This window comes from Leishmania panamensis, assembly GCF_000755165.1.
Source record: "Leishmania panamensis strain MHOM/PA/94/PSC-1 chromosome 34 sequence".
In the NCBI taxonomy this organism is placed as follows: Eukaryota; Euglenozoa; class Kinetoplastea; order Trypanosomatida; family Trypanosomatidae; genus Leishmania; species Leishmania panamensis.
The window spans coordinates 657,978-670,913 of NC_025881.1; the positions used below are offsets into that span (position 1 = coordinate 657,978).

At 57.1% G+C, this 12,936-nt stretch overlaps 6 protein-coding genes and 1 pseudogene across 6 annotated transcripts; all 7 read left to right on the forward strand.

The window, feature by feature from the left end:
- Positions 1 to 1,161: 1,161 nt before the first annotated feature.
- LPMP_341740 (ribosomal protein L15, putative) lies at positions 1,162 to 1,764 on the forward strand (the record flags this gene model as incomplete). Its single annotated transcript, XM_010704299.1, has 1 exon — positions 1,162 to 1,764. One exon carries the CDS (start codon positions 1,162 to 1,164, stop codon positions 1,762 to 1,764), a length of 603 nt encoding a protein of 200 aa, XP_010702601.1.
- Positions 1,765 to 2,733: 969 nt separating this feature from the next.
- Positions 2,734 to 3,051, forward strand: LPMP_341750 (60S Ribosomal protein L36, putative; the record flags this gene model as incomplete). The annotated part of the gene is made up of 1 exon (XM_010704300.1): positions 2,734 to 3,051. One exon carries the CDS (start codon positions 2,734 to 2,736, stop codon positions 3,049 to 3,051), a length of 318 nt encoding a protein of 105 aa, XP_010702602.1.
- A 428-nt stretch (positions 3,052 to 3,479) lies between these two features.
- On the forward strand, positions 3,480 to 4,454 carry LPMP_341760 (hypothetical protein; the record flags this gene model as incomplete). The annotated part of the gene is made up of 1 exon (XM_010704301.1): positions 3,480 to 4,454. The coding sequence occupies one exon, from the start codon at positions 3,480 to 3,482 to the stop codon at positions 4,452 to 4,454; it is 975 nt and encodes a 324-aa protein (XP_010702603.1).
- A 925-nt stretch (positions 4,455 to 5,379) lies between these two features.
- Positions 5,380 to 6,561, forward strand: LPMP_341770 (hypothetical protein; the record flags this gene model as incomplete). The annotated part of the gene is made up of 1 exon (XM_010704302.1): positions 5,380 to 6,561. One exon carries the CDS (start codon positions 5,380 to 5,382, stop codon positions 6,559 to 6,561), a length of 1,182 nt encoding a protein of 393 aa, XP_010702604.1.
- A 730-nt stretch (positions 6,562 to 7,291) lies between these two features.
- LPMP_341780 (hypothetical protein) lies at positions 7,292 to 9,160 on the forward strand (the record flags this gene model as incomplete). Its single annotated transcript, XM_010704303.1, has 1 exon — positions 7,292 to 9,160. The coding sequence occupies one exon, from the start codon at positions 7,292 to 7,294 to the stop codon at positions 9,158 to 9,160; it is 1,869 nt and encodes a 622-aa protein (XP_010702605.1).
- A 740-nt stretch (positions 9,161 to 9,900) lies between these two features.
- LPMP_341790 (hypothetical protein) lies at positions 9,901 to 10,608 on the forward strand (the record flags this gene model as incomplete). Its single annotated transcript, XM_010704304.1, has 1 exon — positions 9,901 to 10,608. One exon carries the CDS (start codon positions 9,901 to 9,903, stop codon positions 10,606 to 10,608), a length of 708 nt encoding a protein of 235 aa, XP_010702606.1.
- A 1,523-nt stretch (positions 10,609 to 12,131) lies between these two features.
- Positions 12,132 to 12,650, forward strand: LPMP_341800 (annotated as a pseudogene).
- The last annotated feature ends 286 nt before the right edge of the window (positions 12,651 to 12,936 follow it).

Here is a 12,936-nt window from a genome sequence, read left to right on the forward strand (position 1 = left end):
TTTGGCAAGCACGTTGCGGAGTACCTGAAGCAGGTGAAGGAGGAGGCGAGCTCGAACCCTGACGAGAAGTGCGTGCAGTTCTCGAAGTACATGGAGGCGAAGGTTGCGCCAGAGAGCATCGAGTGCATGTACAAGAAGGCACACGCGGCGATCCGCGCGGACCCGTCGAAGTCGCTGCCGAAGAAGGCGAAGAAGGAGGGCGCCAAGCACAAGAGCTACAAGACGAAGAAGATGAGCGGCGCGGAGAAGAGGGCCGCCGCGAAGGCGAAGGTCGCCGCCATTCGCGAACGCCTTGGCAAGTGAGCCCATTGTCCGCTATGTGGGGGCTGTTGTGTCTTCTTCGCATGTTCTTTGATAGCTTTGTGCTGCCGAATGCCGCTACCTCTCTTTTAATCGCTGTTCGGCGCGCATTGGCGCCACTGGACTTATGGTGGAAGTTGGTGCGCCACTCTGAAAGCGCCGCGTACATGTTTTTCTGTGTGCTAGGGCGGCGGGTGTGTATGTGCTCTACAGTCTTCACTACTGTTTTTATATTTTACTGATTTGCACACCTGCGCAGGCTGTGTCAGTGGTGTGCCTCCGAAAAAGTAAAAGGGAGAAACACAAGCGAAGTGCAGTGTGGCCAGGGACTGTGAGAAATCGAAAAGGATTTTCACCGTGCTGAGGGAGGTCTGTGTGACTCTGCCATCCTTCTTCGCTTGACTTGTCAGCGTTGATGTGGACGGGCATGTCCTCTCTCTGGAGAAGAGAGGGAAAAGGCAGATGCCTCCTTCATGTTCCACCGACGTCTGCTATCTTGTAGGACGAAAAGGAAATGGTCACGCATGGAAGGCCTTTGAGGTTGTCAACCCAACCCGCCGTACGTAGGCTTCTGTAGGATACGCGTTGAACGGTGCTGCTGCGGCGCTAAAGTCATCTCGTTCTTTTTGCTTCGTCTTTGGCACCCACTTGTACTGATCTCTCTCCTTATCTTTCTCGCCTTTGCCTCTCACCCGCTCCCCCCTCATTTTCCTTCCCCCCCTCCTCCCCTCTTGCACCCCTTTACTTCTCTGTGGTGCTCTTTTTCTGTCTTAACTTTTCCTTGACGGTGCTGCACTCTGACTTGCAACATCGCCGCATGACAGAGCGACAGCGCCAGTGATAGAAACAATGGGTGCATTCATGTACTTGAACGAGCTGTGGAAGAAGAAGTCTTCCGATGTGATGCGCTTCATCCAGCGTATCCGCTCGTGGGAGTACCGTCACCAGCATACGGTGGTGCGCCTGCGCCGCCCCACGCGCCCGGAGAAGGCCCGCATGCTTGGCTACAAGACAAAGCAGGGCTTCTGCGTGTTCCGCGTGCGCGTGCGCCGTGGTGGCCGCAAACGTCCAGCCCACAAAGGTATCACATACGGTAAGCCGAAGACCAGCGGTGTGCTCGGCATGAAGCTGAACAAGAACAACCAAGCCGTTGCGGAGCAGCGTCTGGGCAAGCGCTTCGGCAACCTGCGCGTGCTGAACTCGTACTGGGTGAATATGGACTCCACGTTCAAGTGGTATGAGGTCATTGCCGTAGACCCGATGTGCAAGACCATCCGCCGCGATCCCCGCATCAACTGGATCGTCAACTCTGTGCACAAGCACCGTGAGCAACGCGGTCTGACCTCTGCTGGTCGCAAGCACCGTGGTCTGCGCCACAAGGGCCATAAGGCCTCCAAGCTGCGCCCGTCATACCGCGCTGCGTGGCGCCGCAACAACCGCATCGTGTTCCTGCGCAAGCGTTAAGCAACCCATCCAGGGTTCAGCGTCAGCGAGGCTGCTGAGGCAACACGGGGCTACTTCCTCTTTTCACGTCTCGCTTTTGCGAGGGACGGCAATGGAAGAGGAGGTCGTGGTGGGTCGTTGTGCGTGCTTGAACTCTCACTCTCCGCTTACACGTGTGCCCGGTGTGACCGTCTCCGCTGTAGTTCTGACATGGCGTTTCGGCGTCTTTTCGCTTTATATTTTTCCTTTTTCGTTATGTGATCTCTTTACCCCCAAAGAAGAACAAGTGAAGCGCTATTCGCTTAGACACGGACATGCATGCAACCCTGTGTGCCTCCTATACGATCTGCTGGGAAGAACATTGTCTCTCCGTTGTGGCAATCCGTCGTTAAGGCAGCAGCGGTCGAAGCATTACATTCAAGAGGGGTAGAATACGTGTGTGTGCGCGTTCGAAGAGTGGAGGAGAGGAGGGGAGGGGCCGATCGTGACAAGTGATGGTAGCGAGGCACAGCTACGCCTCGTTTCCTGCTTGTTGCGTCGCAACTGTCTGTTTTTTTTTTGTCTCTCGGACTGCGCTCTCCTCCCTCTTTTTCTTTGCGAACAATATCACTGTGGGAGGGCGGGGGAGGGGTAGGTGCATTCGCACTCTCCCTTCTTGTCCCCTTCCGTTCTCGCGCATCATTCGCACGCTGCCACTCGTGCAAGGGGTTTGAGGCACTCATGTTTTTCTTACCGCTGCGTCTCCTTCAATTTTTCCTTATTCTTCTCTCTATCGCTGCATTGTGATGCTTTGCTTGCCACTCTCGCTGTCGGTATCCCTTCACTCTACTCACACCCACACACGCGTTCACATCTCGTGCGTACACCCACCTTGCGTCGATGGTGCTGCATGATTGCCGCCACCTCCGCTGCATACGTGCTGTCCACTGGCCTAACGCCGCAACGAGCCTTCATCGCTGAAAAAACAACAACACCTCAAGAAAAGAACGAATGTCTGCTCCTACCCCCCGCACCGGCATTATTGCCGGCTTCAACAAGGGCCATGTGACGACCCGCCGCCCGCGCCAGCCGTCGTCCAACGACCGCTTTGCTGTGCCCCACAAGCGCCTGCGCGCTGTGAAGGCCATCATTGCGGACCTCGTCGGCCTTTCTCCGCTGGAGAAGCGTGTTCAGGAGTTCCTGCGTGTCGGCAAGGAGAAGCGTGCACTCAAGTACTGCAAGAAGCGCCTCGGCGACTTCACGGCGGCCAAAAAGAAGCGCTCGAAGATGGAGGAGGCACTTCGCCACGCGACGAAGAAGCACCACTAGTCACGTTCGACGTCTTTCCAGTTCTTTCGTTCGTTTTCCGCTCCTTTTGATTTTATTTGAGTAAAAGAAAAAAAACGTACTACACAAACACATCCGCGATGCCGACGCGTGTCTGCGCGCAGACACACACGTATAGGTGCATGTCCCATGTGCTCAGGTGCGCGTGCGCCCCAATTACCATGCCTTCCGCTCCCCTCTCCATGTGCGGTCTTCACGCATCTTTGTGTGTGTCGTGTTCTTCTCTGTCGTTCTCTTTCTCTATCGTATTCTGTTGCAACGTAGTCATTTGCCTTCTCCTCCACCCTTATTCCTGTTCACGAAAGCTCACAGAATTGACATCATAGACGCCACCCGCTACATGGACCCTTATGTTGCGCACCCGCAGGTGATACAAATCTATAAAAGTAGGGAGGCGCACTCGCACAGAGATGCTCGACCCACCGGCGGCTGACCTCGTCGACGCCGTTGCGCGACTGTGCGTGCTGCGAACGGAGGACTACGTGCTCCTTCAGACCGTATACAGTCGTGTACGGGAACACGAGTATTGTCCGCAACAGCAAGAAGCAGCACCACATGTACTGCATTCTGCCCCCACACCCGCAGGTAATACCTCCGGAGCGAAGGAGAACAAGAGCGCCACCAGCAAAGCCGACGACAAGACGTACATACGCTACCTCACTGATGAGGTGCGCGTGCGTGAGGAGCGCCGAATGACCGAGGAGGGTGAGTGGCTAGAGGCAGTGCGGCAGTGGGCGGCTCTCTTCCAGTCGAGGTCGGTTGCGGCTAATCCGGACAAAGCACTCAGGACAGCACCGGACGAGTCGATCTCTCTGGCAGTACCTGCGATCTGGTCGTTTTGGGAGCAGGAGAGCGAGAGCGCCTTCCAGTGCGTATACGCAGCGGTACTTCAGCAGGCCTACGAGCTTGACCCCACGGACTTGGTGAATACTCCCTTCGCACAGCTCGACAAGTCCAAATGCCTCTACGATTGCGAGGCGGCCGCGGCCGTCGCTTCCGTGCCTGTGTCCTCGTCCCAAGTCAAATTTGTGCATGCGTTGCTTTTCCTCTCCTCACAGACTGCTGAGCCATCCTGTTCGCCGTCACGAGTCTTGGCTGAGATGCACCCCATTGAGGCTGATGACGCATCTGCTGTTAACGAGAGGCGACGGTCTCGTCTGCGAGCGAGCCACCACGCCTGGCTTGTGCTCTTTCTTTTGTGGTGCCACATCGTGGCTTCCAGCATAGCCACTTCGGCAGGCGCTGCTGCTGCGGCGTGTGGAGTGAGGGTGGAGCCGCTGTTTTATGAATCAGTGCTCCTTAGCCCCGCAAGAGACTTCCTCACGAGCCAGTCGCTGCAGCTGCAGTCGCTGCTGAGGAAGATACAAGGGGCGACGTTTGTGTAGGGTGACTTATCAGCCGTCTTGTTCTCTATGGGCCGTATTGCGCCTCTTTTTCGATAGGTCACCCCTCGCCCTCACGCCACACCCCCTTCCCTTTTTCTTACGCCTCGAGCGTGCGTAGGAAAGGGAGGAGGAGGGAGGTGAGTGGTGGGGTCCGTCCAGGATCTCTTGTTTTCAGTTCGGTGCTACGCGACGAGCTTAAGCACTGCCCTCCTACCGCTAGATGTACACCCACCCACACCCGCACTAATGATACACATGCGCTCTGAGATCACCCATCCATACCGAAAAAGAAAAACGATCAAGAAATGCTGTAGTGATGACTCGCCACCTCAGAGAGGGAGGCATGGGTGAAGGCTCGCGCAGCGCAGCACCACTCGTGAGTCCTCTTGAGCTTTCACACCTTCGATCTATTCATGCATTGCGGTTGGCTTCATCGCACTTTGCTTGTCCTCGAAGTCGGTTTCTTCCTTCCCGTTGCGGCATCTGCCTTGAGTTCCAGTCATTTCTCATCAACAACTACCATTACTCATCCTTCCAACCTCTGCTTTCTCGTTTCTCTGTATGTGCTGTCTTCCCCCACCCCCCATGCGCTTTTGTCCACCCTCACCCCGCAAGCACAGGCCTCGCTGATACGGGAGCTGCAGGCGAGACACGAGAGGCCGACGAACGGGACCGCCGGTGCACACACACAAACCCAGCAAGTAAGGGGATGAGGCAGACGCCGTGCACGTGCTCAGTGGGTCGCGTGCCGGGGACCCCAGTGGCGAACAAGGTAGTATCGCTTACGCCTCCCATAACAAACGTGCTCGGCGGCGCAGATTCGGTTGATGCAACTGTTTCCGACATGACAGAGAGCGCGTCAGCGCACTGCTTCTACTGTCTGTGCTCCGTGTGTGGACAGGGGCTTGCTGACGTGCCCACTCTCATGTGCGACGCCTGCGGATCTCGCACGCATATAACCTGTGCCCGGGATGTCTACTCAAATGAGTGGCTCTATGATGAGGTAGCTGTGGTGTCGACAGCCACAACTGGTGCCGGGGGTGGTACTGTCGGTTTGTCCAACACGGTTCCGGTCTCTGCGAAGAACCGGCGGATGTCGAGTACTGCACCGGCGTCACACGATGGCGAGGGCACCGCGGGCTCGCCTAAGGCCACCGCTGTTCTTGTCGCGCCATCAGGTTTATCAGTTTCCCCACCACTCAGTCGCGACTCCTCGCATGCGACTCTGCTGCCGTCGCCGCAAGAGCTCCGCTCCGCGGCGGCACGGATCGACAAGGCATATAACTACTACTGTCACCTCGACTGTGCTATGGGGATGGAGGTGGTGCGTAACCCGCAGTTCGATGCAGCTCTCTCATGCACAGTCGAGCGCGCCTTCGCACGGGAGTGGACACGCATAAGGAAGTTACTGGTATCCGCTGGGGTAATCAGTAACCACCAACACCAAGTCGACACGCGCGATGACGCGGCTGCAGAGGAACAAACCTCATCTCCTTCCTGCTCACCCGTCAAGAGCGCTTCTGCTGCCCCAGTGAATGCGGAGGGTGCAGAGGAGAGCACTGCGACGTCATCCTTCTGCTCTTCGCCTCCACCGACGTCGACAACTTGCCCAGCAGTACCTGATGGAGGCACGCATGGCTGTGCATTGCACGCAAGTGCGACGAATTTTGCTGATATCACTGATTGCCACCCGTCAGTTGCCCTGGAGGTGCTGCGGCTCTACCACCAGCTGCGCGCTGAAGCGTGGGCGGAGTACTTTGAGCAGGAACGGCACCACTTCGGACACCCGCTCTTCTACCCGCCTCCATTCCTCGACATAGCGCGGGACGCTGCGGTAGGGCATGTCGTGGAGGCCGCGTCCCCCCAAGGACAGGCCGCACGACTCTACCTTCTCGACCGCAGCACCCACCCTGTGGGATCGGCGGTGGCGATTCCGGTTGGTGTTCTGTCACGGTGGCAGCAGCCGACGGCGGCGCCGCTCATCAGAGAGAACGACTCGAACAACTTTGTCGCGGAGTCACTGGAGCGGATCGTGAATGACGCTGTGGCGCCGGAGACGGTGGTTGTGTACCGCAAAAGCAGCAAGGAGGGTCGAGTGCTGGTGTGAGCCCATGATGAAAGGGGTGCCGGCATCGCAGAGAAGACGACCAGCAAAGCACGCCGTGGTGCACATCTTCTGTTCCCCTCTCTTCAGCACACGCACGTAGGTATGCGCGTTGTCTTCCCAGATGCCCATGCACTGTTCTCTTCTCCATTTCTCTTGCCGTCCAGAGAAGCGTCGTTTATGCGCATGCCAGCTGTGCTGCATGCATCGTGAGCAGACACGAGTGACTGCGGCGGCAAGTCGCCGTGCTCTGACACCGCACTGTCACAGAAGAAATCCACCAACGACAGAAAGCGACTAAGTCCGTCTTCACCACACCACACTCCTTGGTGGATATATATATATATATGGCGCCGGTATCTTTAGCTGACTGCACGTGGAGCAGGCGATGCCGCTCATGCTGCGCTACGAGGAGAACGGGACTGTGCGCTGGCACGTGAGTGGGGAGCCTGGGCTTCACTGTCTCTACAATTCCTCTTCCTCTTTACTTCTCATCTTCGTCATACTGTGCATGTGCTCTGACTGCCGTGCCCTACTTGTTGTGTCCCCACCACCGTCTTCTCCCGTCCTTTCCTGATTCATTGATCAGCGAGAGAAAGCTGACCCCGTTTCTACGTTTGAGTTGAAGACCACTAGTCTTCCTCTCCGGGCCTGGGTGAGCGTGACTGCCCTATTCCAATTTCCCAGCACGCACTCTACAACGCTTGCGAAGGCTCCACCCCGAGTGTAGATCATGTCCGAGTGCACTGTGTACTCTCCATGTGGTCGCTACGTGGTGCAGTTTTCCTCGGATGCGACCCAAAAGCTGCTGCGCCTTAACGTCACGAGGAACGCACTAATACCAATCAAAGGGGGCGCGTTGGCCGCCGATGACAGCGGCTGTGACAAGGCGCTCGTTACCGCAGTCACTGGGCCTCTGATGCCCTTCTCCGCAGTTCATCCACTGCTGCTCGCTGCTTCACTCACAGAAATGGATGTACTTGCACTGACAACATCCGCTGGCGTCCGCAAATCCTTCACGAATTTTGTGCAGATGCTCTACGACGCGCTCATTGGTCGCTCCCCGTGCTTGCACTTTTTTGTGGAGACGGTAGCAGAGATGAAGGAGCGCATTCAGCGGGATGTGCAGCGACAGGCACCTCCGTCCCGGACCGCGCACGGCGCTGAGGCTCAGCCATCGAGTGCGAGACGCACCGGCGAGCTAAACATCGACTCAGCTGCCTTAGCTTCTTTAGCAATGACTGGAAGTGGCGTCATGGCCAACACTGGCAAAGAGTATATTCGCACCGCTGTCGGCGACACGGTGATTGAGCTGGACGAGGACATCGCCAGTGAAGTTTTAGAGCAGCGCTTCTTGACGCTGGACTACGACGTCGACTTCACACGTGCCATCTTTCCTATCCCCCTCCTCCCTGATGGCACGGAGGAGGCCTCTGTAGAGGGAGCCGGCGGCGCCATGCACGCACGCAAGGATACGGCGAGTGCCTCTCCAGCCAACCTAGCTAAGGCGACCTTAGAGCCCTCTGTAGTGAGCGCCTCTCTTTCGACAGCTGCGTCGGTGCCTGCATCAGAGGCGGAGGCCCTTCGCAACGATCTTCTCCGCGCCCGAGCCTGTCTTACCCGGCTTGAGTCCGAAAATGCGAAGCTGAGGCGGGAGAACGAGGCACTGGTGCAGCTGAGCCGGCAGAAGATGCACGAGATGCAGCGGCTGTGCGAGGACTTCCAGCACCAAGTTCAACTCGCTGCGGATGCGGAGAAGCTCAGAGCCAAAAACGCAGAGTTGCGAGTGCAGCTGCAGGAGGCGCTAGAGAGTCAGCAGTTGACTCGGCGTGCTTTACAGCGCACGCAAAGTCAGCGTCGTTTTTTGCACCCCGCTAACGCTATCGGCGGCGGCAGGGGTAGTGCTCACCGGCCCACCAGCAGCCACTGCCGCAGCGAGAACCCGTACCTGCGGTCTCTCTCTCGCGAATCACACGACTGCAACACCGGAGTGTCGTCGCGGCCGCCCTACAGCAGGCAGCGATGGGCAGGCGGCACCGCGTCTCGTGCATCAGCGACGCGATGTGGGCGGCCGCTGATGTCTCCGACATCTCCATCAGCCGCTTTGCGCGGCACTCATGCGCAGCGCGCGCCTTCATCTTCAACACACCGGCGTCACTCTACGCGGTTCGACACGCCACCGCTGCCGTCGGATCCAGCTTCCTCCACCGCAACAGTTTCTCTTCGGTATCGATCACGCAGCCACAGAGGCGATGGTAGCAGCAGCGCGAGAGACGGGGGAGGCGACTCACCTGCGCCGCATGGTCGCACTGGTGGCCGACCAGAGAAGTCTCAAAAGCCACAGCGGCGGAGCAGCAGTGGTCATATGCCGCACGGCTCACGGGCATCCTCTGCACACTCGTTGCCGCAACGAGGGTCCAGCTTGTGGGCAGATAGTAGCGATCGCGAAAGTCCGTGCGGCTCCGTGGCTTCCTCGCGGTGCTCGAGTATAAACCATGAGCGACTTTACCGCACCGCGACAGCGAGCAGCAGGATGCACCAGACACCAAAGATGTACCCACTTAACAGCTCCAGCGCACCTCGACGAGCGGTGTTTCACTGAGAAGCACCGGCAAGGGAAGAACCAAAAAGCCGAGGCGCGTTGGGCTGCTAATGGTGGGCCATGGGCAACGGCTTGTGTGGTCGTGCAAGCGAAGCACCTTCACCTTGCCGATGGTGTGTGTGTGTGTGCCCCCCCCTTGCACGTTGTGTTTGCCGCTTTTTGTTTGTTTTCCTTGTGCTCCTTTGACGCCCGCCTCCCCTCTCTTCCCCCCTTTTCTGGACTTAGACGGCCACTGGTGGACCAGAGCGACACCATTTTTCTTTTGTGTTTGCCTAGATGCTCAGCAGGCCGTGGAAGGCCGTTCTCCTTTTTCCGTCCTTGGACACTGTCTGTCCCAAGCCACGAGCACGCTGCGGAAGACCGAGAAGAGGAGGGAGAACGAAAAGAGGTTTAACAGCGTCTCTGCATCTCTTGCCCGCGAGATAGAGCTGCGAGGCACGGCGTGTGAACGCTCTGAACCCACATGACCGCTCGTGCGTGAGCTCACCCGATCTCTGTGCACCACCTCCGTCTCCCTTCTCCCACGTACACCGACGAGGCATCCTGGACAGCTGCATGATACCTGGATCACCACTCTCCGCTTCTCTACCCCTCACTCACCTCATTTATGCCCACCCTCCTTTTGCCTCTCTTTTTATGGCTTGTGCAGTGCTCGGTGCTACACGGCACCTTGACTGCGCTTCTCCCTTCTCCCTTTTCCCCACTCTGCACCACAATACCCATCCTAGAGCAGCGAGGATATGCTGCGTGCGTCTCGCGTGTCCATGGGCTACTTCAAGCGGCCTGGTCGCAAGTCGCTCGATGAAATCTGCAAGCTGAGCCTCTTCGAGGTGTCCACCCCACAACAGGTGGCGACCACTTGGAACAATCACCACATGCAGTTCCTCCAGTACTGGGGACGCACCATCTCGTCTGAGGCGTACTACGCCCTTGAGCCGCGGCTGAAGGTGTCGCCGTACTTTGTGGTCCCGGTGTTTCGTGACAAGGGACTGTTCAACGTCGTAACCAACTTTAAGGACGACCTCGTCGGCGTCGCACCTCTCGGGGAGTGGCAAAAAAAGCAGGATAATGCGCAGATCCACATGACCATTCAGTTCTTCACTGAACTGGCCCGTAGTAAGAGGCTGGTGCTGGTCCGCTGCGAAATCAAAGACGAGGTCTTCAAGCGTCTCGACTGCATCTTCATCACCCAGATGCTGCTCAAGTACTACACCTTTCCCCGGCTGTACGAGACATGGGTAGAGACATTCAACAAGCGACCAGGTCAGTTTGATTACCATGCCTTCCTACATGCCATGAAGGATGAGGCGGGCAAAGATGAAATCAAGATTGAGGACAAAAAGTCGGAGATGCGCCATGATGCCTTTGGCCCAGTTATCGACACCCCGCCCGACGCCGTGGCGAGACAGATCATGAACACGTTGGACATAGGAGCCCCGAAGGCATGAGAGGCGCGCCGCCGGAGAGCACGCAAGAGGTGGGCGATGGAGCGGCATGAAGAGTCAGCTCCGTTACGCTTTTTGTTTCTGCGTTGCCGCTCATGTGTTGACGCTTCTCGGTGCCGATGGCGTGTACTATCGCCCTTCTCTCTCCAATCGACTATGAGGCCTGTGGCACATTCGCCGTTGCTCTTCACACGACTCAGCAACCCAGCTAGTATTAATGAGCGGAGTATGGTTTCATGCCGGTGCGTGTGTGTGGTCACAGTGCGTCTCGACAGCACGGACTGCGGAGTCTTAGCGGAGCAACAGCAGCGAAGGGGGTAGAGGAACTGTCTGTGCATCTGTGTGTTGCGCGGGCGCCGCGAACTAGACTTCCTGTGTATTCTCTTTTCTCGCTCCTTCAAGGTATTTCCGTGCTGAATGGCTCGTCACGATGTTGCCTTGATACAACGCGCGCCCTAACACCCCACCCCCCAACACACACACACACACACACACACACACACACACGCACAAGCGAAGAAAGCAAAGCACTCCGATAGTCACAAGGGGCTATCTTGGGCCGCCGCCTCTCGTGCCCCTATCCTTCGAAATGAGAAGGCGCCCCTACCCGGACAGAAGCGCCGCACCGTTAAGATGCTACTCCACGTCAGATAACGTCTGTGCCTCTTTCCGAAACCGAGCGCCCCATGCCGGTTGGCTGTGTTTGTTCCCTACGACGCTCCTCTCCACCTGCACGTCCCTTTTTTTCTCCTGCTTTTCTTCTGTTGCCACACCCTCGTTTTCATGCCGCTTCGTGTTTCTGTCCCCTCCGCTGATGCAATGCCACACAGATGTGCCTGTACATGTGCCTGCGTGTATGGCAGCCACCAGCACGTCTCACTGCCGTCATCTAACCTTTCTACCCAGTCTTTCCCCCCTTTTTGCTGTTGTCAACACCCTCTCCCCTTCCCCCGCGCGCGACTCTCGCCGCTTTGCAAACTTTTTAAGTTTTTATTTACCTCTCTATTCGGACTTTCTTCGCTCGTCTCCTCATCGTTTTGTCTTTTTTGCTCTCCTCCTTGACGGTCTACGCACGCACCAGCCTCTCCGAGCCACAGCAGAGTATCGACGGATTACTGGGCAGGTTTCCTCTTTGCGGCTTTCTTTTAAGCTGGGGTGGTTGTGTTCTTTTTTTTTCTTTCAACTCTTTCGTGCTGTGCTTATCGCATGCTCATTCCCGCCACTTCCGTCACTTCTTTTGTGTGTGTGTGCTGCGCGTGCCTCTGCTGTGTGTCATACACGTGTCTCTCTTAATTCTCTTTTTGTGTGCATTTTCACGCTGTTTTCTCCCCCTCCCTGCCCCCCTATCCTCAGCGGCGCTGTCACTGCGACGATTTTGCTTTCTCTTTTTTAACCCACAGCCCCCTTCCTCTCATGACGTTCGCCTCTCCTCGCTGTGGCGAGCGCGCGTAGAAGCTGGCAAATATCAGCTTTGCAGATTTACCTCCATCGGTCTGCTCTTCGAATCAATCGAAAGGTGGCAAACCATGACTTCTCCCATTCCCGACTATCCGCGCACGGAGAAGCACGCTGTCGTTATCTTCGGGTGATCGCACACGGAGGTTGAAACGCCACGGTAGCAGCAAGCCGAGGATGTTGGTCATCTTACCGCCTAGAACGGCTTCGCTGTCATCACAGGTGGCTACGGTGGTTCCATGGAGGCCACCAGCAAAGACGCGTGCGCGGTGAAGGACGCGGCAGCAGAAGGCTCTGCTGCTGTGTCAGTCGAAGTTGTTGTCATGGTCGTGTAGGGGCTGTTTCCTGGCCGCCTCACGGAGGGGAACAAGTACCTGACCAAGACGGTGGGCTCGACGCCCATGCCGCACTGCATTGAGCAGCTTACCACTCGTTCCCGCTACATCATCATTTTGCCTAGAACGACAGGCACGATGCAGGAGTTGGTGACCATCTGGGTGCAGAAGCTCATCCACTCCGGTGACCTCCCGATGCCGGTGATCGTCGCGTTTCGTGACTCCTTGGGAGGGGAACTGCCAGGACATCATTGAGTCTCTCCAGCTCTCCTCCCATCAGATCAACGCGATCCACTTTGTCGATACTCCAGAGGCGGCATTTGAGTGGATCATGAAGGATGCCACTGGAGAGATTGACGGCTCGCGGGCCTGATGGAGGGCAGCGAGCCTGCAGGCCTGACTTTGGTATAGAGCCCGAAAAGGAACAAGGGGGTACAGGACGCCCGCAACGCCTTTTCAGAGGAAAGGGCGAAGCAAAGGCACACACGATGACACGCAAGAGACCAATATCGGCTGTCTGGGTGCGCTGCGCTTGATAGTG